Raw genomic sequence first — 20,974 nt, 5'->3', positions numbered from 1 at the left:
GCTTCATTGAAAGCCTTCTTCCATACAAACCCGCGATCCCTCGGCACCACGGACCACAGACCTCTTTGCCCCACTTCCGTGAACGCTCCGCGCCAGAAGTGGTGTTATATACTGCTAGCTGGTTTTTCCGTATGGCTTGTCACGCTTCCAATAGAACTTTAAAGGGGCAGTGCTCCCAGACAAGCGCTGCTGATATACCCAAGTAAAATACAGAAGAAATGCTTCCAGATAAGGAGTTGCAGAGTATGTCGCAGACACCACATACCACTTTGCACCGCTTCCGCACCGGAAGTGGTGTTATATACTGCGAGCTGGTTCTTCCGTGTGTCTCGCTCACTTCCAATATAACTTTAAAGGGACAGTGTTCCCAGACAAGAGCTGCTGATATACGCAAGTAAAACACAGAGTAAATGCTTCCAGATTAGGAGTTGCAGAGTACGCCGCAGACACCACAGACCATTTCACCCTTCGCTCTTTCTGGTTTTTTTTATTGGACTACTCCTAGATTCTATGGTTACTGAGCAACAATGAGGTAACTTACCAGATATCTTAGAGGCACGCTTTTGTCCAGATATAGAGATCGCGATATTGGATGATTGCTCATTGCTAAGGTACCTGTTGAACTTTAACTCCTCGACTAACCTCTCTGCAACATTAAATACCACAGATGATGGTGCCCTCCGGTGATGTCCTTAACATTTTCCCAGTAAGGGAAAAGGAGTCCAGATCAGATCCTTCATCATAAACAGAAAGGTATGTAAGACCCACATCAATGTATGAATTCAAGAAGCATTCCAATAAGTGTGGAGTGCCATTTGGCACAGCCCTGTTACCTACCATTGTAACGTGTATCTCTTGATTTTGGCTAAAGTACTTGACTCAAACAGCATGTCTCATTTTACGTCTGGTGGTGAAACTCCACTGCTGCTGTGACTGAATGGATGTACTAATTCAAAGCAAAACGCATTTCTCTGAGGGTAAGACAGCTGCTGGCCACTGGATGGATGCCAATGGACTTACATTCAGGAGTAGCAAGTATGAAATTATGATTGTTATCTCATATAGCATGCTATGCTAATAGTTCCCAAACTTCCAAAATCTACGGTGGAGCGAGCCCCTTTGCGGTTACAACGGGAGTCTTATGCATTTAGCATGCATTTGTAAGCAGTAACCTTCCTCCTTGATATCACTTGATATCACTTCCACTCTCCTGTATAAACTTGTCCTTCCCATTGATGTCACCTCCAATCTCACCCTGTAAATACTCATCCTCCTTCCTCTGGATGTTCGTCCATCCTCTCTCATTTAGATCTCTGTTAATCCAACTTACTCCTACTGATATTCCTCCACACAACCACCTAACTGTTTTCTACCTCACTCCTCTTCCCTCACCATCTGACCACCTCTCTCCTCATGCTGACCTTCTCACTACCTCCTCTCTGTTCTCTACCTCACGTCTCTGGCCTCCTCTGGCCATCTCTCTCCAGCCTCCTTCCTCCTACTCCGCCTTAACCTCCATCTGTTTTCACTTCCAACTCTCTCTGAAGCTCCCACCTCCACCTTAAAAAAAACACATTGTTGTCACAAAGTTTTTAGTTTATATAGTTTGTCCCAGTCTCCAGGGACCACCTGTGCCTAACTGAACTCAGGTGTTCGTCTTTATCTTGCTTTGAATCTGACTGGTTAAGCTGTGTTAGCTAGTTATTTTCTGCCACCTCCATTGCTCCAACCCTCTCTTCACAGCAACACGGCCAGAGCTTTGATTAAGGCCAGCCACCATCTTGAGATTCTAGTCTGCTGATGCCAGGATCAGAGCTGGTATCATGGAGCTCTCCAACCCATGTTCACCTAAGGTATTGCTCAGCCGTTGATGAAAGTTAGTTGAAAGCACATCTCTTGGTGCAGGGTTGTCAGCATACACTTTGTGAATGCAGGGAATAATATTTCTGGAGAGGATCATGCGTCTCCTCAGTTCAAATATTTCAGGAACAACTTTCTCTTTCTGGGCAGGACTTGGCAAACCCTCCATTCATGGCAGTGCCATTATTACTCTAGCTGGGTTTAGGAATGTCATACAAGAATACCTAGTCAGAGCCTCTGTTAAAGGGGCATGAGCAGATTCCTTCCCAATGTGGCTGGCTCCTGTCAGACAACCAAGGATTGGTGCGGTATGGATCCTCCCTTCCCCTTCCCACCCATAGGGGTCCAGCATTACACATGAAGTGGCGGTACCCAGCCTCTGTGGCCAACCCACCAATGATCTCAAAAGCAAAGCAGTTGTCTTTGTCACAGGCCACTGCTTGTTGTTGTCACCCTTGCTGCATAATGGGTCTTTGGTGCTGTTAAGACAGATTCTACAAACTGGGAATTCTATGGTAACTATTTACGGCCCCTTGACATTTTGGTTTTTCCCTATATTTATTTTTAGATCTCTGGCCTATTTTGGGCATCAAAGGTACTTCTACTGAAGTCCTTTTGCCATTGCAATCTTTTTTTGGCTCATTTTGAGTACATAGTTCTGGGTCTCCCACTAGGCTCCCAGTCCCAGGGTGATTACATCACTCTACATTTGATTTGAGAAAGTAAGCTGGTGGGATCTGTAATTTAATTTTAGCTTTACAGAGTGTGCACCATTGTACCCCATTGGTAACCTTTTGAGTCGTCATTAAGGTACTCATTTAAAATACTGCTCTCAGTCATTTTGATTTGGGCCTTCCTTTGTTCAGGCTAACCACAAAGTGGGCTTAAAATAGGTGTTCTGCCCACATAAGAATATTATCAGCCCAATGAGGTAGCCTCCATGTTAGTTTCTACTGGTTTAGACTAGTCTTTGTCCATGGGCTGGCCATGTCACATCATAAAGGGGCATTATGGGTTGAGTTGCAGATTCAGAGGCCAACCCAATGGTCTGGCCTCATGTGTCTTTGTCTGTAGCCTCTTATTGTAATTGGTGGGCTGACTTTAGCCGGCCACTGTAAGTGGTGGTATAAGTAAGGGGAACCCTATACCTACGCTCTCTTCTACTACTGGCATTTTCAGAACAGCAGGTTTACTTACCTGTTAGGGGATTTACCACCGTTTCCAAATGGTGCTGCAATTTAATAACCAACTTTGGCCATACTGGCTGATTGCTCCAGTTTAGGTATTCTGCTACTGATTGCCTGTCCCGAGTCTTCCATCAGTCTCTACTTGTGTGCTCGGCAAGGCCATCTATAAGCCGCTATGCCGCTGTCTTCCAGTTTTACCGCCTTGGTCATCCTTACCTTGGTGTGGGAAGCATCTGATGCCTGAAAGAGTGATGAAACTCCAACACATCACCCATCCATAGTCACCTCCACTGTAGTCGTCTTCGAGGAACCTTCTTCTGCTGGTGGACACCCTTATTTTGCCCTTCGAGACAGCAGGTCCTTCTTTTCTGGATTCCCTCACCATTCCAGAGATTCCTCCCCACTGATGTGTTTGAGGTTCGTGGGGCTCCCTCATGGAAAGCAGACATGTTCTTCATTTCCATTTTTGGGGTTGTCATTGGGCCAGGGTTCACATCCATGGGAACCAGATCCTGTGATCTGCACCTAGAAAAGGAGGCTCATACCTACTGGTTGTTTAGCCTCTCTGGAATCAACTTTGAGGAATCTGGCACTTCCTACAGCTGGGTCCTGGGGTGGTGGGTTATTTGAGGTGCTCACCCTTAGAGATACCTCTGGTCCAGGTTCGAGGTGATTTGCAGACAGGTCTCCGCTGTATTTTTCCTTTGTTTGTCAATTAGGCTTCTTCTGCTGGGGTTCTTCTGCTGGGCTGCATCTTCACTGGGGCTCCTGTTTTTCAAACTGCCCGCTGCATTGCTTCACTGAGTCTCCCTGGTCCTCCCTGGGGTTATTTACCAACAAATCAGCACCTGTGGGGTAGAAGTAGGACTTGCCTGTATTCTCCCCATACACCAGATTGCCTATTTACTTTGTCCTGCTGATTTCCAAGGGAACTTTCTACTGAAATTAAACTCCCCTAAAGTGACTTAAGGGGTACTAATCAGCAACTGGAAATGTGTCCTGCATCCAGTTTAGGTCCAATGTGCTTTAGGCCATACACTTGTATTTACGCACTTACATCTGATATTAAAGTATTTTTTAAATCATGGTCTTCACTTCTACAAATGTAAATATATGTTTACTATGTAAAATTTGATGACACTATTTGTCACTTAAGTGTGATGTCTTGTCTTTTGGTGGCCTCTGGTTGTAGTTTAGAATTTAATTTTCTCTCCCTTTAGAACCTTTTGTGATGAACAAGGAGTGAGACACGGACACAGAGGACTCAAAGTGATTGCTATAGACTTTTAATGAAATAATAAAAGGGTTGAAAAATGCCTGACTGTTCCTGCGCTAGGAGGTATTTCCCTACCTCAACTAAAACTAAGGGTCTGTCAAGTGTCAAGATGTCCAAAATAAAATGTCCTTTGTCCAAAATCCTATCCTAGCCCTCACACTTCGAAAGTAACTATAAGGTACCAAGGGTATTGTCTCTGGCCTAGTAAGTGCACACATGTTCAAGTTCAAAAGAAATGGCAAACTCCAACAAAAGGCTCCAAATGAACAAGGTTCAGAGTTCCAGGAGATAGCTCCCTTCCTCCGCTTTCTTCCCACAGCACAAACAGTTCACTTCCTGGGAATGACTCCCTTTCCCAGGTTTCTTTCCACAACATGAAACAGTTCAAACAAGTCGGCATCTTAAGGGCATGCGTCTTCCTTATGATTCTCTCATCCAAAAGAAATGATGTTACTCAAAAGGTGAGTCCCAGACCCGCAGGATGCCTGATATTCTCCTCTGCAAGGCTTCTTTCATCCTCAATATTTACTTCATGGTCCCAAGGGCATGAGCCTTCCATGGTGCCTTCTTTATGTTGTTCACTTTCACTTTAATAAAGTTAACTTTTCCTGGTATACTCTGCTGCCAGGGCTTTCCCTTGTATACTTCACTCTCACACTTGGAAACTTGCCTTTGTCTGGAATACTTCTCTGCCAGGTCTGGTATGTATTGGCCCAAGCTTTCGACTTTCAGTCTCTTTCAAATACTTGACTTTGCCTGGTATACTCTCCTGCCAGGACGTATAGGCAGCTTTCTTCTTCTCAATCCACAAAGTAATATTTACCCAATATTGGCTTGACAACTCTTGCTTTACACAGTTCGCTTTGTTTTCTGTGCTTTCAATTGCTAGGTTTCCTTTTCTTACATAGGGGACAAGCAATCTGTTTGCGGTCAGTTCCAAAGCCCCTTTAAACTCTTTTCAGGCTTCACTTAGTGCCTCTTTTGTTATTGGTGTGAAGCAGCATTCACCATCAAACAACCCGGTAACCTGGTCTCCTTCCCTGGGCTTATCGGATGCTTAGTGGTCTCTCGCGGTTCTCTGTTCTCTCTCTTCTTTCAGGTTGCCGGCCCAGCATGTGGTCCGCTAGCTGCTGTTCCTTCGCTGTGCCGCGTTGCGCGGCTCCCGTGCCTCTCGCTTATTGGCGGCGGGCTGCTTATCATTTACTTTCCCCTTACAACGGCAGACATTTCTCCAGCCCCGCTCTCCCCGTTGTGCTGGACTGCAGCGATAGAACTCCTAAACAAGTTGATAGTAGAAATCTTAAGAAAATAATGGTTTCCGAGCTGACCACCTGCTTGGAAGTACTCATGAATCTGACAACAGATTTGGACCATCGTGATAAGTTAGTGTAAATATACAAAGCTCATGAAGAAGCCTTTTTAGACAGAACCACCCCTTTTCAAAAGAAAAGCATAAGAGATTATCCTAATCACCAGGATTGGTTTACGACAGAATTGACAACCCTTAAACAAACCAAAAGGCAGGCAGAACGTATCTAATTTAAACACAAAACAGAGTAAAATAAAAAAGCTTGGAAGCTGATTGAAAAAGAATATAAATTAAAGGTTATAGAGATAAAGAAAAGCTTTTTCAATGAGAAAATAAGCAGGGCAGAAAATCAAACTTCGAAACTCTTCAAAATATTTAAATAATGGGAGAAACCAAGTGCCCTAGAAAGAAAGTTGGTGCCAGACAAGGACAAGTGCTTGAGAATTCAGCAGGCAGTTGCTGATAAAATTATCTCAGCTCGCATCAAAAACAGCATGGATCAAAATGCGAAGAATATCACGCTAATAACAAAAATATCAGTGACCAAGGAACTTAGAGGTTCCCAGGGCCGGTTTGATTTCTGTCCTGTCTCTGTTACAGAGATGGAAAAGATACTAAAGGACATGCATCCTACTACGTGCCCACGAGACATTTTACCCTCCAAAATGATCATGGAAAATGGCCATGTCTTTGCACCTTTCCTTATGAGATTTGTTAATTCTTCTTTCTTTTTTAGATCAGTTCAATCCTTGATTAAGGAGGTTGCAGTGACCCCCCTTGTTAAAAAACCTGGACTTGATCCTAAGATAGCATCTAATTTTAGACCCATTATGAATACCCCTTTTCTGCTCAAGATAATGGACAAAATTGCCACAATCCAGTTACAAAAATACCTGGAAGTTTTAAATTGCTGTATACAAAACAATCTGTCTTTCACAGAAATCATGGCACACAGAGCACACTTTTAGATCTGCGAACTCAAATGCTATCTACATTGGATAAGAGTAGTACAGAGTTGCTGATCCTCCTCGACTTATCAGCAGCCTTTGATCTGCTCAATCATAGGTGGCTACTTGCTGATACTGGCAAGTGCTCACAGAATGTGATGGAGTGGATGGGTGGAAGGAAGTTTAGGATCTGCTGTGGGGGTGCCTCATCGGATTCATCATCCATATTCTATGGCATGGGACGCTTTCCTGTCCCCTTCACTGTTTAATATTTATAATAAACCACTATGTGTAAGAATGGAGGAGCTTGGTCTGCAGTTCACCAATTACACTGATGATATACAGCAAACCATGCAACTTAGTGGTGATTATGCTCGAGATGTGGGAAAACTGAACCAAGCTTACGCGGCTATCAAAGACTGGATTCCAAATAACTGGCTTTGCTTAAATTGCTCGAAAACGGAGCTCATGATTTTTGGTTCTAAGCAAGCAAGGGCGAATTTGAGTCATGCTTATGAACGGTTTGTAATTGAAGGATGCCAAATTCCAGTTGTATATAAGGTGAAAACGTTAGGTATCTACATGGAAGCATCCCTGAATGCAGACGCCCACATAAACTAAGTGGCAAATAACTCATATTACTACCTGAAGGTCTTGAGGCAGATTAGCTCATTGGTCTGTCTTAAAAATTGTGAGATAAGGGTCTGGGCCATCACTATGCCGAGGCTTGATTACTGCAACTCCCTTTTGGGAGGGGCCAGCAAGGAATGCTTGGGGCTGTTGCAGAAGATTTGGAACGATGATGTTAGAATAGTCTGCAACATCCCCAAGAGAGAGCCAGTATCAAAAGCTCAGAAATAGCTTCACTGGCTTCCAGTGGCGGCAGGGGTCTGATTCAAAATGCTGCCCTTGGGGCACAAATGACTGTTTAGAGATGCTACGGATTATCTGAGGAAGAGACTAACATTAAAAGCCCCACCAAACTTTGCGGTCTAGGAATGCTCAACAGCTCACAGTTCCTCGCTTTTAAAGAGCGAGAGGAAATGGTAGATCAATCTCAGTATTGGTTGCGCAAGCATGGAATGATCTTACAACCGAGATACGTTTGGAGAAATGACACCTTATTTTCAAGAAATGTCTAAAAACTCTTTTGTTTGAGTAAAATTCCAGGTAGTTTTTCTTGTTATTGTCCTGTTATGCTTCACTTGTTCTGTGTTTATGTCAGCGCCTTGGTGCCTACGGGCTTTGGCACTATACAAATAGAATATAACATAACAAGTTTGACATTGAAGCAGGGGGTTTACCTCCATTAAGAAACTGCTGGTAAATCCTCGACTTGAGTGCCAAAAATTGGTAGATTTACCATAGGCAGAATTACTGTCCACAGTAAATCCACCAAATCCCCAATGGAGTACGATGAACTCCAAAAATGTGGATTAACACCATGCCATGCAGCCACTTGAAATATCAGAGTAAGTCCACCGGGACAGGTAACATTGACCGAGTTTGCCAGTATTTCCAGAGAAATACAGCCTAACTCAGAATGCGGACTCAAGTAATTGTATTGATTCTTCCCGTCCTAAGCATTCTCGGGCGCCATCGAGGTATAAAGACCACACACACTACTTACGTCGGAAACACTGATACTGACATACCTGCTGGTGTTCCCGATACCTACTGTTCACTGTGCCTGGAATGTCACTGATACCTTCCACAATTGTAGGCTAATCCATCCACAATCCTGATGATTGAAGGTGCTCAACTTACCATCCAAATGCAAAAGCAGCCATTAGACAGGCGAGCAGGATGGCCAGAAACACAGAGAGGATGGTGGTGATGACGATCATTCCTCCACTGCGTCTGCCAGGCCAGGTGTCAATGCCAGAAGATGGTTTCACTAAGAGGAAAGAGAACAAATACAGAACAACATTCATTGTGTGTATGAGGAGAGCAAGCCAGGAAGGAAGGACAAAGGAGCAGAGGGAGAGAAGTACAGAAGATAATGGTACAGTTGAGGCTAGAGGAAGAGGTAGGGAAACACATATAGATAGAGGAAAGTGGTGAAGCTAATGTGAATGGAATAGCAGAATAAAAGAGGGGTGCAAAATCGAGGGGGGATCGCTCCTACAAGAGCAATGCTTGGAAGAACCTTTATTCGGCAAAAAGTCATCAGGCTCGAACACATCACAAAATGCATGGTGTTGATATAATAAAAACCTACACAAACAAGCATTAAAAGAAGAATGCATTCTTATCTCTAGTTATTACATCAAGTTCTATGTTAAGAAACATTTGAAGTCGTAATCATAAGGTGCAAGTGCAAATATTGCATAAACCATCATCACCCTCATCCACAGAGGAGAACACATTCTAAGTCTAAAAAGCGTTTTTAAAAGAATCACTGTCATTCTAGCAGAGCTATGCTCGCAGCCTAAAACACTATTAATTTCGGCACAATATAACAACATTGGCAAATGGCATTATCACGTTATCAGTGCCCTCCTCCTCAGCAGCCAAGCTCTATGCATGTAACGAAGAGCAGCAAACACTAGGGAAGGGAACCATGAGTTAGAAGTAGCAATGCGGGTATAAGCGAATAAATAAATGCCTCCAGCAGAATAGGTCTCAAGAACAGACGTCTTAACCACAGGGCCCACCCACAAAGAAAAAGGAAATGTGAGACTGTCTCATTAGCAGCTCCACGCATTGGGCACTTATCGGAATTAGAGCCTTTCCATGCACTTGTAAAAACAGCAATGGCCACAATACCCAGCCTAAACCGTGCGTACAACGATCTCTCATAGGCGGGCATGATTAAATCCAGATATGCTTTAAAGCCAACCTCCTGGCCGTGTTCCAGATACACAAACCCCAACTTTAGTCTAGAGGCATCAAGCAAGAGAAGGTCCCATGCTCACTGCTTAGAAAGTCGCTTGAGCGCCTACTCAAGCTTTAAGCACAGAGGCTCTGTGGGTTTTCCCAGAACTTGCTCACATTCACGTTGGTTAATATCTCTTTCACGTGGGCAATCCATGTAAAGCTTTTTCCACCATCAAGTGACATGATACGTATCAGTGCGTGCCTGCACTGCTCTAGGCCAGGTTGGAGACAATATACTTAGAGGATATGAGGAGGACATATTTGGAATAGGTATTTAAAAAGGTGAAAAGAGAAGGGGTGTTTATTGTGACAGTATGCAAATAAATGTTCAATGGGAGGAGGGATACTATTGAAAGAGAAGAAGATAGGTCAAGAGTCACTTACGAGGAAAAGTCAGCGAGGATGGCACGAAGGGAGAAAGCGTAAAAAGAAGAGGAACGCCCAGGAGGCAATCAGCAGGGAGAAGAGGAGATTACAGTATTTGAGGAGGGTATATGTGCAAATGAAGAGCTTAGAAGCAGAGCGTTTAGGAGGCGAAGAGAGAAAAAGAAGAGAGGGAAAGACGAAGAGGACTAGGAAGAGGAGAAGAACATGAAAGGAATACGAATCAAAAGAAAGGCAGAATGGGAAGAGTAAAGTAATTGAGATAACATCTGCTTCACTCTTGCAGGAGGACTGTGTCAGCTTAATTATGCTCTATGTACCCAACCAACACTCTGGTGGCATTTGGTATCTTGTTGACCTTAGCTTTCATCCTCTTCTGACCGCATACTTCTCTTTTATTCTCCACATTCCTCAACAGTTTCCCACATACACGGCTGTGCATTGATTGTACCAGATCGTCGTATACCATCAGACGGTCCCATACCACAGTCCTTTGGGTTACTAGCCATCAGACTATTTCAAACTCAAGTCTTGGCTGACACTCACACCAGACTGTGAATGTATTAGGCGTGTCCTCTTCTACGAAAAGACTGTCACATTCCCATGTCTCTCCTGCCCTCACCAATCGTTACACAGCCTTCTGAGCCTGCCGCCACTGTAATACTACAGGAGACCTGTACTGGCCCGGGACTGTCAGTGCAATTGAAATACAAAGTGCCCCTAAAATTACTGACAACCCATTTAATCCCTATGTAACCTAAAGTCAATATGGCCTCAAAACACAGCTGTTCGTCAATGAGTAGCCAATCTAAAAGTGCAAACAGGGTCAATGAGATTTGTAGAAATATTCAATTAAATAATATGATTTTAGCCAAGTTAATTATAACTGAAATAACATTAATTACCAAAAAGTACACAAATAATACAAGAAGGAAGACAGATATAAAGCAGTTTGCTCGGTGGGCCTAGTGATATAGCAACTTATTTCCATCAGTAAGGTTTTTTTAAAAGCAACTGCATTCACCCACTTACCCAAGCTTGTAATCTGATTTGGGTCATGTGGCAATGCCGAAAAATGTTGACCATGGGGAGTTTTATTGTTTTTACTGAAGAGTTTACAAGATAGGTTTAGTTTGTATGAATGGCTACAGGTAGAAGAGGACTGTTCTAAAAAGAATAGGAAAATCCTTAATAAACCAGTGGCAATGACTGGATAACTAAAACTATGGTTCTCTGTGTGTTCCCAGCCCCTCAGGGTGATGAAAGAATTTTAGCATAAAACGTCTTGGACATATTCTTATAAGTGTCTGTCCCTCCAGGGATGCACTTTTCTAACAACCAAAGTTCAAACTTTGGCCAATAGAAAGTTCAAAACCTATGCTTCATATGTATTTTAGCCTCCAGGCAAATTCTAAGCAATCAACAAAGAGTTCTCAAATTTGTGCAACAAAAGTGTACATCAGCTATCGTTTAAAATCCGTCCCTATTCTATAAACAAAACATACATTACATGCTTTCATGGGCAGTCCAGTCTTGGAATACTCACTGTTCTGCCTTCTGCAGGATTCCTAGTCAACACAACTTTGATAGGCACCCCCATGGCTTCTAGTTCCTTTCACACATCAACTTGTTTAGGTCACTCCATGGACTTAAGTTCTCTCAGGCTTCTGTGATGAATCCTGCAGAGCCATCACTGATCTCCAGCCTAAAGTCTCCTCCCATGTGGCCAGGGGAAGGCAGTCACTATCTGATCCTGACCCTGTGGGTGGTATTCTCAGGGTGGATCTCATGGCAGGAGTTGGCTGTCAGGGAGGTACGATGGCTCCAACAGGGGAGATACAGTATTCTTTCTTTGATTGTGAAGAAGAAACCGTAAATGCAAATAACCTCTCTACAATTCCTTTGACATCTGATGTTCACAATGATTGTTATGTGGACAAAAGTGTTCAACAAAAGAACTTGAATCACTATGAAAATACTTTGGACTTCAAGTCCCAGAAAGCTTTTAGTGCTGGGACAAAAAAGAGGAGTAAAGTCAATGAGTAACAACAGCAATACCAAGTGTAACGTGCGGTCTAGTTGTTATTCATTCAATACATTATGCAGGCCATTTAAATCCCAAAATCACTTGCAGGTGATAGAAGGTGAAACAGAAGTCGGATCGGGCTGCAGAGTATGCGGAGCAGGAAGCAGAGCTGCAGAGAGAGGAAAATGTGCAGGAATTAATCTGGCTGAAGGAGAGGTGCTTCCTGGCAGCCACTTGTCAACATGACATACTGGAGTGACAGCAGACCCAATAGAGACTGATGGGCTCCAGGGAAGTGCAGCAAAGGAACCGTCATCTGCAGACACAAAGCTGTCAAACAAGAAACCAACAACCATATCGGTGAGGAACCACGAAGCTGGCAAAGTACCTGAAAGGGGGTTTGACAAACTGTGGATGTCATACCCGATGCTGGGCTCTGCGCTACAGCGACCACGAGTCAGAGATGCCAGGAGATAACGATGAGTTGGCCCTTTGATAGTGTTGACCCTGGGGCGTTCCGACAGGCACATGGACAATTAAGTGAACGTTTTGAATACCAACCAAATAGATTTACAGATAGAACAAGAGGGCAAATATGGTACAATTTCACTGATAAGAGATGTCAGTTAAGAGAAACCTGGAACCAGCATTGCCATAAACCAAAAGACATTACAGAAGAGGGAAAATATGGTGCAATTCTCCTAATAAGCGATGTCATGTGGGGGAAACCTGAAACCAGCATTGCCGTAAATCAAAAGACATTGGGCCTCATCAAAAGTTGGGTAGTGTGGTAAAAATGCGGTGGTGGTGGCGTTACTGCTGCATTACCGCTCTGAGCTGGATATAAATACACAGATTTGTGCCCATTTTCGGCACAATTACTGTGGCACAATTACCGCTGCAGTAATTACAACGAAAATGCCCCATTAATTCCTACTCAAAATAAATGAGGACTTACACCACTACCGCCACTTGTGATCTGACCAAGTGGTGATAACGGTAACTGCACTGGGTGGTATTCCAGCAGATTTACCGCCGGGATACCGTCAAACTTGTGATGAGGCCCGTTGTAAGAGGCAAAAGTTCTACAATTCTCCTGACATGAGATATCAGTTGGGGGAAATGTGGAACAAGCATTGCCAAGAACTAAGATACCTTGTAAGAAAAGTTGAGAGAAAGAGCTTGAACAAATCCTCATATAGGGGAAGTCAGTATGGGCAAATTTGGTGCAAGTACTAATTGAAGTCAAAAAAGTTATGCCACTGAGGAAGTACAATTTTGTGATATTTAAGAGAAATATGAATGTTGCAGAGAGACCTGATAAGTGCATCAGGTACTGAACCTTTTTGGAAACTAATACCTGCCAGGAGAGTCTGTGTGAGCCAAATTGGTAATTTTCTTGGCAGGGGAGTAAACCAGGATATCCAGAGTATACAGTTGAATCTTCTTGGAAAGAGATACCTTATTTATTTGTTTATATAGAGGATGAACAATGCTCTTTTGATCACAAAAGAACATACAATAGATAAGAAATCAGATTTAATGGGAAGCAGTGAGCTTCTTACAATGGAGTGAGTTTGAGGGACATTATGACCAGGTTGTGTAGGGGACTAAATGAAACAGTCACCAGGGACAATACATAAGTGGACATACTTAGATTAAGGACAATCGACATTGGACATTTTTAAGAGAAAGTAGGCAGTACGGTCAGCTGTGCTCAGAACATGGCCATGATGTTGTACCAGAGTGGAGGCTTTTAGTTTGGTTTGGAAGAAATCTGTGTGGACTGTTTATCTGATGTCCGGGAGAAGAGAATTCCATGCAAGTGGAGCAAGAAGAGAGAAAGAGCAGAAGCGAGAGGAAGCACAGGGAGGGCGAGGACCCACAGGGTTAGTCAAAGAGGCAGAGCGGAGATTACGAGAAGGCTTATACAGCTGGATAGAGGAAGATAGATACAGTGGCGCCTTACCGTGGGTAGATTTGTGAACCAGGAAAATAAATTTAATTCTAGCTCTGTTTTGCATCATGACCCATCAAGCCTGGTGATAGTATGATGAAGTAAGTGGGAAGTGAGGTAGTTCAAAGAGATTCCTGTTAGTGAAGTTACCTTGCAGGATAGTACACCAGGGGATCTAGGTGAGCCAAAAGGGGGAGATTTCTGGCAGGGCAGTATACCGGGAAAATCAATGCTGTGTTGAAAAGTAGTTTTTGATCTAATAAGTCTTTGTTGAAATTGAATATTTTAGTAGAGGAGTTCCTAAAAGGGGAGTACACCAGGATATCCAATGCTTTGTTGAAAAAAAGCTTTCTTATATTAAGTCTTCTGTTGAAAGTGAACATATTGCTTTGCCATCCTCAAAAACTACTAGACTATTTCTTGTTAGATTCCAAACAGTCTTGACGGACATCTAATATATCAAGCCTTTGTTAAAATGTAACATTTTGCTTGGCAATCCTAAAGACTATAAGACACTGTCTTTCAATATATTTTAACCTGTATTGTAGAAAGAACACTGGCTTTGTCATCTTAAGAAGAATGCCCAGGTAAGAGACATTTGTCATCACCTTTAATGGAACTTTGGTGAAAAAGAGGATTTCAAATGCCTTTTCCTGAAACAGTTCAGGGAAAGGGTAGCTAAACAATGGTGACAAGGATTGTTTTGCAGAAAATGTATATATGTATGGTTCTGCACAACTTCGTTGAAATGTCAACAGACATTATATTGTATCAGATGGATTTTGGACACAAGGTCAACTTGCTTTACTTTTAGTTTCATATGTAGGAACATTTCCATTTGTTTAGGGCAAGATAGACCTTTTTTCCAAACCAATTTCTTTCATAAATATGGCTAATGTTGAGAACATTGCAACTTTGTGTCCACCTCTCATTGCTAACCTCTCACACGTCTTTAGGCCAATTCTCTCAGGTCTTCCATGTCAGAATCAACAAATTGACTTTCTTCATAAACTTTGGTTTCTCCCAGGTTTCCCCATGACCTTGGATTTGATTTTCTCAGTTATCTTAAGACTTTCAATAACCTCTAGGCTCGTCCTAGATCTCAGGGTTCACCCGGGTCTCTCCATGACCTTGGATCCTTCCAGACTTCTCTGAGGTCTCTCTCAGGTCTCACCACATCCCTGATTTATTGTTGGCCTCACCACAGCCTTGGTTTCTCCACATGTTGCTGTCAGCTCTCTTCATGACCTTTGTTTCTCTCAGGTTTCTCACAGGTTTCACCTGGACTTTAGTTTCTCTCAGGATTTCCGAGATCTCACCACAACCTTTGTGTCTTTCAGGCTTCTCTCAGGTTTCACCACTACATTGGGTTCTCTCCAGTCTCTCGCCGGTCTCTCAATGACCTTGTATTCACCCACATAATATTCTTGACAGAAATGGGTATTTCTCCCCCCTCATCCAGGATCTTTTATAGACAAACAATATGTTCACCCTCCTGCCAGGTGTTCCTTTCTCAGGTTTTCCAAGAAAGTGTTTAACCTTCAGGCCTTGCCTCTGGTCCCAAATTCTAGGGATAGAACCAGGCCATTGACCTTCTCTTCAACACATCTCCAGATCTTCTAGCTCAACCTCTGGCATACTCTTTCCAGAGTAACTGTTATGCAGCAATTATCAAATGTACAACCTCTTCCCAGGTAATGTTCTTTCCATGCCTCCAGCAAGAAGATGAAAGCATGTCTGCTTCCTTGCAGCATTCTCTTCTGACTGGTATGTTCCACATTCATTTATAGGCATATGTCATTGCCTGCCCAGGACTGTTTCTTCTATCATGGGTCCTATTTTACCTGTCTTGAATGGTTTGCTCTCTCAAAAGTCTGTTTTTGAAACTTGGGCTTATTTTTAACTCCCTTTAGGTATTGGTCAGGGTTTGATTAATGTTTACAGCACTTAACGTTTGGCCAGAACGTTTATACAGGTACATAGTCTTTGAAAACATTTTGGATCTATCTTAGATGTGCTGATTCTCAAGGACGGGTTCCTGTGTCCTGGGAGCGAGGTGTTGCCCTTGTTATGGTGATGAAAGAGATAGCTTCCTGGGCATCAACCCGCAGGGTTTCTGTGATATCCAAATGCAGTGGCTGTATAATTGTGTGTCCCCAGTAGTCACCATGCCATAGCCAGGCATATCTTATTTTTACAAAGTAGTGTGCTACCCGGTTGGCTAAGATACACAATTATTATGTTTTGAATCAGAGGAGCAGGTGATTAAAATGCTACCTCTGCCTGTTGTAAATGGGTGCTCCAGCAGCTGTCAGGAATGCACATATGGCTATTGAACCTGCTCTGCTGCCACAGCAGCGCTGGTGCTGGGGGAGTCAGGAGACTTTCCCAGCAAAGCAAAAGCCACATGAGTGCTACATACTTATGTGCCCTAATTATGGCATGGAGCATTATGAAAAGAGGTCTTATTAGTAGACATCTCTTTTAGAAAATAATTGCCTATATTATTGTAATAATTCAAAATCAAAAGGCTTGGGCTATCCCACGCTCCTCAGGAGACATTCTGTTATGTACTATACTGTTATGGTATGGTATGTACTGCATGGATCACTTAATCCCTCCGTCTGCAGTTCTTCCATTTACATGAAATCCTCAAAATTCTTTGGAGCAGATACCTCACATTTGTTTTAAGCACACTCACAAAGCTCAATTGAAAACTTTACTGTTAAGTCACAATTTACATCTACATTTACCTTGTTAGCTGGATTTGAAAGGGCCCAGTAAAGAAATGTACCAAGCCTTTTTTGGTATGAACAGGTGTACTTTGACTAATTTAGATGCACAAAATCCTGGAAATTATAATACACTCAATACATGGTGATTAATTTCTGAGATAAAGAGATGCATTTTAAGAATCTCTCGTACATCGTGCCTAAAAGGTATATGGGTGCTCCAAATCCATTTCACAAGCTAATACAGCCACACCTGCTTTCTTATTCAGTTCCTGTTCCTGTGACACTTGTCTGCCTACCCTAGAGTCCTTCGCTAGTGTCGCCCCTCGCCCTTCCACCCCCTTCCTCTCCCACCTACTCTATGGTGCTCTCTGTCTCTCCTATCTTTTCTAACTGCTTCTCTATTGTTTATCCTGCTCTCCTCACTAAATCTGGTAGGAAGAAGTTTAAAAAGGACATCCTGGTCTCCAACCGAGGCCTCCCTATTGCTGACACCTACACCAGCGCCTCCTACAAGGAAACTCTCACCAACATCCTCTTTATCGTGCCTTCGCCAGACCTATGGACCCTTCATATGGTCTCGATGCTCTCTCCTTTCTCCTCTTCTCCCATTAATGGTGGCAACGGTCGGGACACCCTCCTTTCCTCTAAGGTCATCATTAATGTTTACTCTAATGGGACCGTCTTGGTCCAAGGCCCTCAGCCCAACCCTCCCCTTTTTGATAGACGCTTCTCGTGCCTCATCAGCTTCCTTTCTTCTCCTGCTATCCCCTCTCCCCTTTCTGTGACCACCTTGCCTCCCCCTTCTACCTCCTCCTTGGCTACCTTGCCTTCCCCTTCCCTCTCTGCCCCTCTCGGGCTCCTTCTACACCTCCTCAGGGTGTACCTCTGATCTGTACCCCTCCCTGGAAGTCCTTCAAGGGTGGCAACCTTCTCCATATTGCCACTCTAAACTCTTGCTCTGCTGTCAAACACTCCGCTGATATCTGCCGCCTTCTGGAAGAACTTGACCTCGATGTCCTCGGTCTCACCGAAACATGGTTCACGGCCAGCTCTGTCACTAGCTTTAATACACTCCTACCTGATGGCTACAAGATCCTCTCTGCGCCCAGTTCCAACCACCCTGGTGGGGGTGTCACCCTGATCTTCCCCAAGTGGATTCCTGCCTCTGTCACTCCTACGCAGGCCTACTCCACTTTTGAATGTCTCGTCTGCATTCTCTCTCTCTCCCCTAGCCATTCCCTTACTGTGGATACTATCTATCGGCCACCTGGTCATATCTCCTCCTTCCTTTCTGAGTGGGTGGACCTCTGCTCCTCACTCCTGGCTTCAATCACTCAACTCCTCCTTCTTGGAGACTTCAACATCTACTTGGATGCCTCCTCTCCTTCCTCTGTACTCTTTTGCGGCCTCTGTGAATCTCTCTCACTCACTATTCTCCCCTCTGGCCCGAATCACTCTGCAGGGCACACTCATGATGTTCTGATCTCCTCAGACCTTCCCCTCTCTGTTCCTCTCTCCACTCCTCTCTCCTGGAGTGATCACTGTCTCCTCTCTTCTCACCTCACCCTCCCTACCCCTCAGGCCAAGCCACTTCGATTACTGTCACCCACCTTCTCGGTCATCCGACCCATGAAGCACGTGTCAGCTGAGGCCTTCGCCGCCACCTTCTCACCCCTCCCTTCGGCTAACTCTCACCCTGACACAGCCCTCTCCACACTGCACTCTTCTATATCCGATACTCTTGATATCCTTCCCCCTGTCATGAGAATCCGCCTGAAGCCCAAAGCCAAGTGCAACTCCTGGTACGACTCAGACCTCGTCACCCTAAAATGGAAGTGCAGGGTGGCCGAGAGGAAATGGCGTGCTTCATGTACATCCTCTGGCAAACTGGCCTGTCGACTGCTCCAAAGGCAATATCAGCTCTCCGTCCTAACCTAGAAGAGAGCTCATATCGAAGCCTGCGTCTCTGCGGCATCTAACAACTCGGCTGAACTCTTTATAATCTGCAAGGAACTGGTCAATCCTGCCGCAGTCTCTACCTCTCCTGTCCCTTCCCAGGCCTTCTGGATGCTACTAGCTTCTCACTTCATCTCTAAAACTAAGGACATCCTGTCCTCACACTCTCCTATCCCCTCCCTCACCTTGCTCTTTCTCTGGCCCCTCTGCAGCCACCTCTCCTCCCTCCTTCTCTGCCTTTCCCCTGTTCTCCGCTGACAAGGTTTCTAGACAAGTCTGATCTATGAAAGTCTCGTCGAAACAGGTTCACCCCTGTTATGATATGATATGATATGGCATTCATAATGCGCCTATACACAAGTGTTTCGAGGCACGTTCCTCCAAAACTATCAAGGACCACATTGACTTCCTGGCTCTTGCCCTGGCTGATCTCTGCAATCACTCGTTCACCACTGGAGTCTTCCTATCCCCCCTGAAGCACTCCCTTGTGCACCCTTTCTTAAGAAACCCTCTGCCGACCCCTCCTGTCCGGCTAACTATCGCCCAATCTTCATCACTCCCTTCCTGGGCAAGCTCCTGGAGAAACTGGCCATCTCCCAGCTTAATCTCCACACTGAATCTGTTGGTTGCCTTCATGACCATCAGTCTGGCTTCAGAGCTGCCAGAAGAACAAAAACTGCCCTCCTGAACATCCGTGAAGACCTGCTCTCCAACCTTGACTCTAACACCCCTTGCGTCCTCATCTTGCTTGATCTCTCTTCTGCCTTTGACACTGTCAACCATGCCATCCTGCTCAACCGTATCCGTGATAACCTGGGTATCACTGGTCAGGCTCTGACGTGGCTGACTTCTTCCTCTCCGACCGAACCTCCCAGGTCCAACTTGGGTTTTCCTCTCCGCTATCTTTTTCTCTACATCTCTGACGTCTCTAAGAAGTCACACTACCAGCTGCACCTCCTCAGAGGTATTCTTCCTTTCCTCTCTGGAGCTCAATGTCTCCAGAGCCCTGGTTCTCTCTAGACTGGATTATTATAACAGTCTAAATCTAAATCTGCCTTCTTCTACTCTCCGCCCTCTGCATCCTATCCAGAACAGGACTGCGAGACTTGTCCTTGGCCTCAAGACCAGGGATAATATCTCTCCATGACTGAAATCTCTGCACTGGCTCCCAGTGGCTGCGAGGATTAAGTTCAAACCCTCTGCATAATTCACAAGGCCTTCTGGGGCCTGAGGCCTCAATACCTTCAACTCTCTCTGCCTAAATATCTTCCTACTCAAGCTCTTCGCTCATCCACCTCCAACTCCCTCAGGGTCAGGCGCTTCTCCAAGCAATCAGTTGGTAGTAGATCTCTTTCTTCGGCTGGCGCCTCCCTCTGGAACAGACTCCCTGCCTCCCTTAAACTTGAGGAGAACCATCTCTGGTTCCGGAAGCACCTCAAAACCTTCTCTTTGCTTCTGCTTTTTCTCCTCCTCTCCTCTGCTGACTTCCTAGCTGTAACCGGAACTGCCCAGGCTACCTGGGCACCCTCGGATCTCTGTCCCAGGTCCTTTCCCCGCCAGCATCACCTACCTGCACTGCCCACCTGGCAACCCCTGCACTTGGTGACTGTTTCTGTATCCCTACAGTCCCCCTAACAGCCCTTGACTCCTGATGCCCGCACTTACCCATGCACTTGCAACATGCTGCCCGTTTACTTATTTATTGTTATCATCTTTTCCCATGTACTGCACTGTCCCTGCCCCCTTCCCACGCACTTGCGCGATCTGATTGACACCTGGCCTAGTAGGATCGTTTTCCGTCCTCCCTTTGTTCCCCTCCCTTGCCTCCTCGCGCCTTGACACACTTGTGTATAGGCGAATTATATATGCTATATCAAATCATATCATATCATGCTCAAAAATCCCAAAATATCTGAGAGAACCAGCAAAGGCACTTTTAACCTTACTGCTGCATGTACACATCCATTGTTCCTCAGTACAAGTAGCCTATATTCAAGATATTATTATCTCAGTTTACCCTGGTACATTTTAAAGTGCATCATAATGTCCCATAACAAAGACTCTTTCACCTCCAGTGCCAATCAACCCAGCACACAAGTCACTACAGAACCAACAACAAATGTTCATATACCTAAGGCCCTTGAGCCACTAGAACTAGAATATCACATGTCCACGTCCCTACTTCCTGAGCATTAGTCTGTTACATGCTAAAACCCACACCCCCACAGCACCAGACTGTCAAATCCCAAGTCCTCGATCACCCAGCACCAGTTACATAGCCTTGATCTCTTGACTCACCACCAGACTGGCACGTACCTAAGTGCCTTCTTCCTACACCAGTGCCACATTATAAAATCCTTCACAATTCAGGACAACACTTTCATATAACTACACCATTCTGACTGCAGCACCAGACTGTAATATTCTATGTCCCTACTGCTGCCTTTCACTCCAGTA

The 20,974-nt window shown here is 44.5% G+C and overlaps 1 protein-coding gene across 1 annotated transcript in view; it reads right to left on the bottom strand.

Annotated features, from left to right (window-relative positions):
• UPK3B (uroplakin 3B) overlaps positions 1–20,974 on the bottom strand; it is a 185,165-nt gene that overhangs the window by 36,026 nt on the left and 128,165 nt on the right. The window contains exon 5 of the mRNA XM_069614955.1: positions 8,347–8,476. Coding sequence (XP_069471056.1) covers positions 8,347–8,476 — 130 coding nt within the window. The remainder of the gene's footprint in view (positions 1–8,346; positions 8,477–20,974) is intronic.

This window comes from Ambystoma mexicanum, chromosome 9 (assembly GCF_040938575.1).
Source record: "Ambystoma mexicanum isolate Mex_15411 chromosome 9, UKY_AmexF1_1, whole genome shotgun sequence".
NCBI classification, from domain to species: Eukaryota; Metazoa; Chordata; class Amphibia; order Caudata; family Ambystomatidae; genus Ambystoma; species Ambystoma mexicanum.
Note: the sequence above shows the minus strand (reverse complement) of the source record. Positions and strands in the feature narration are given on the sequence as shown.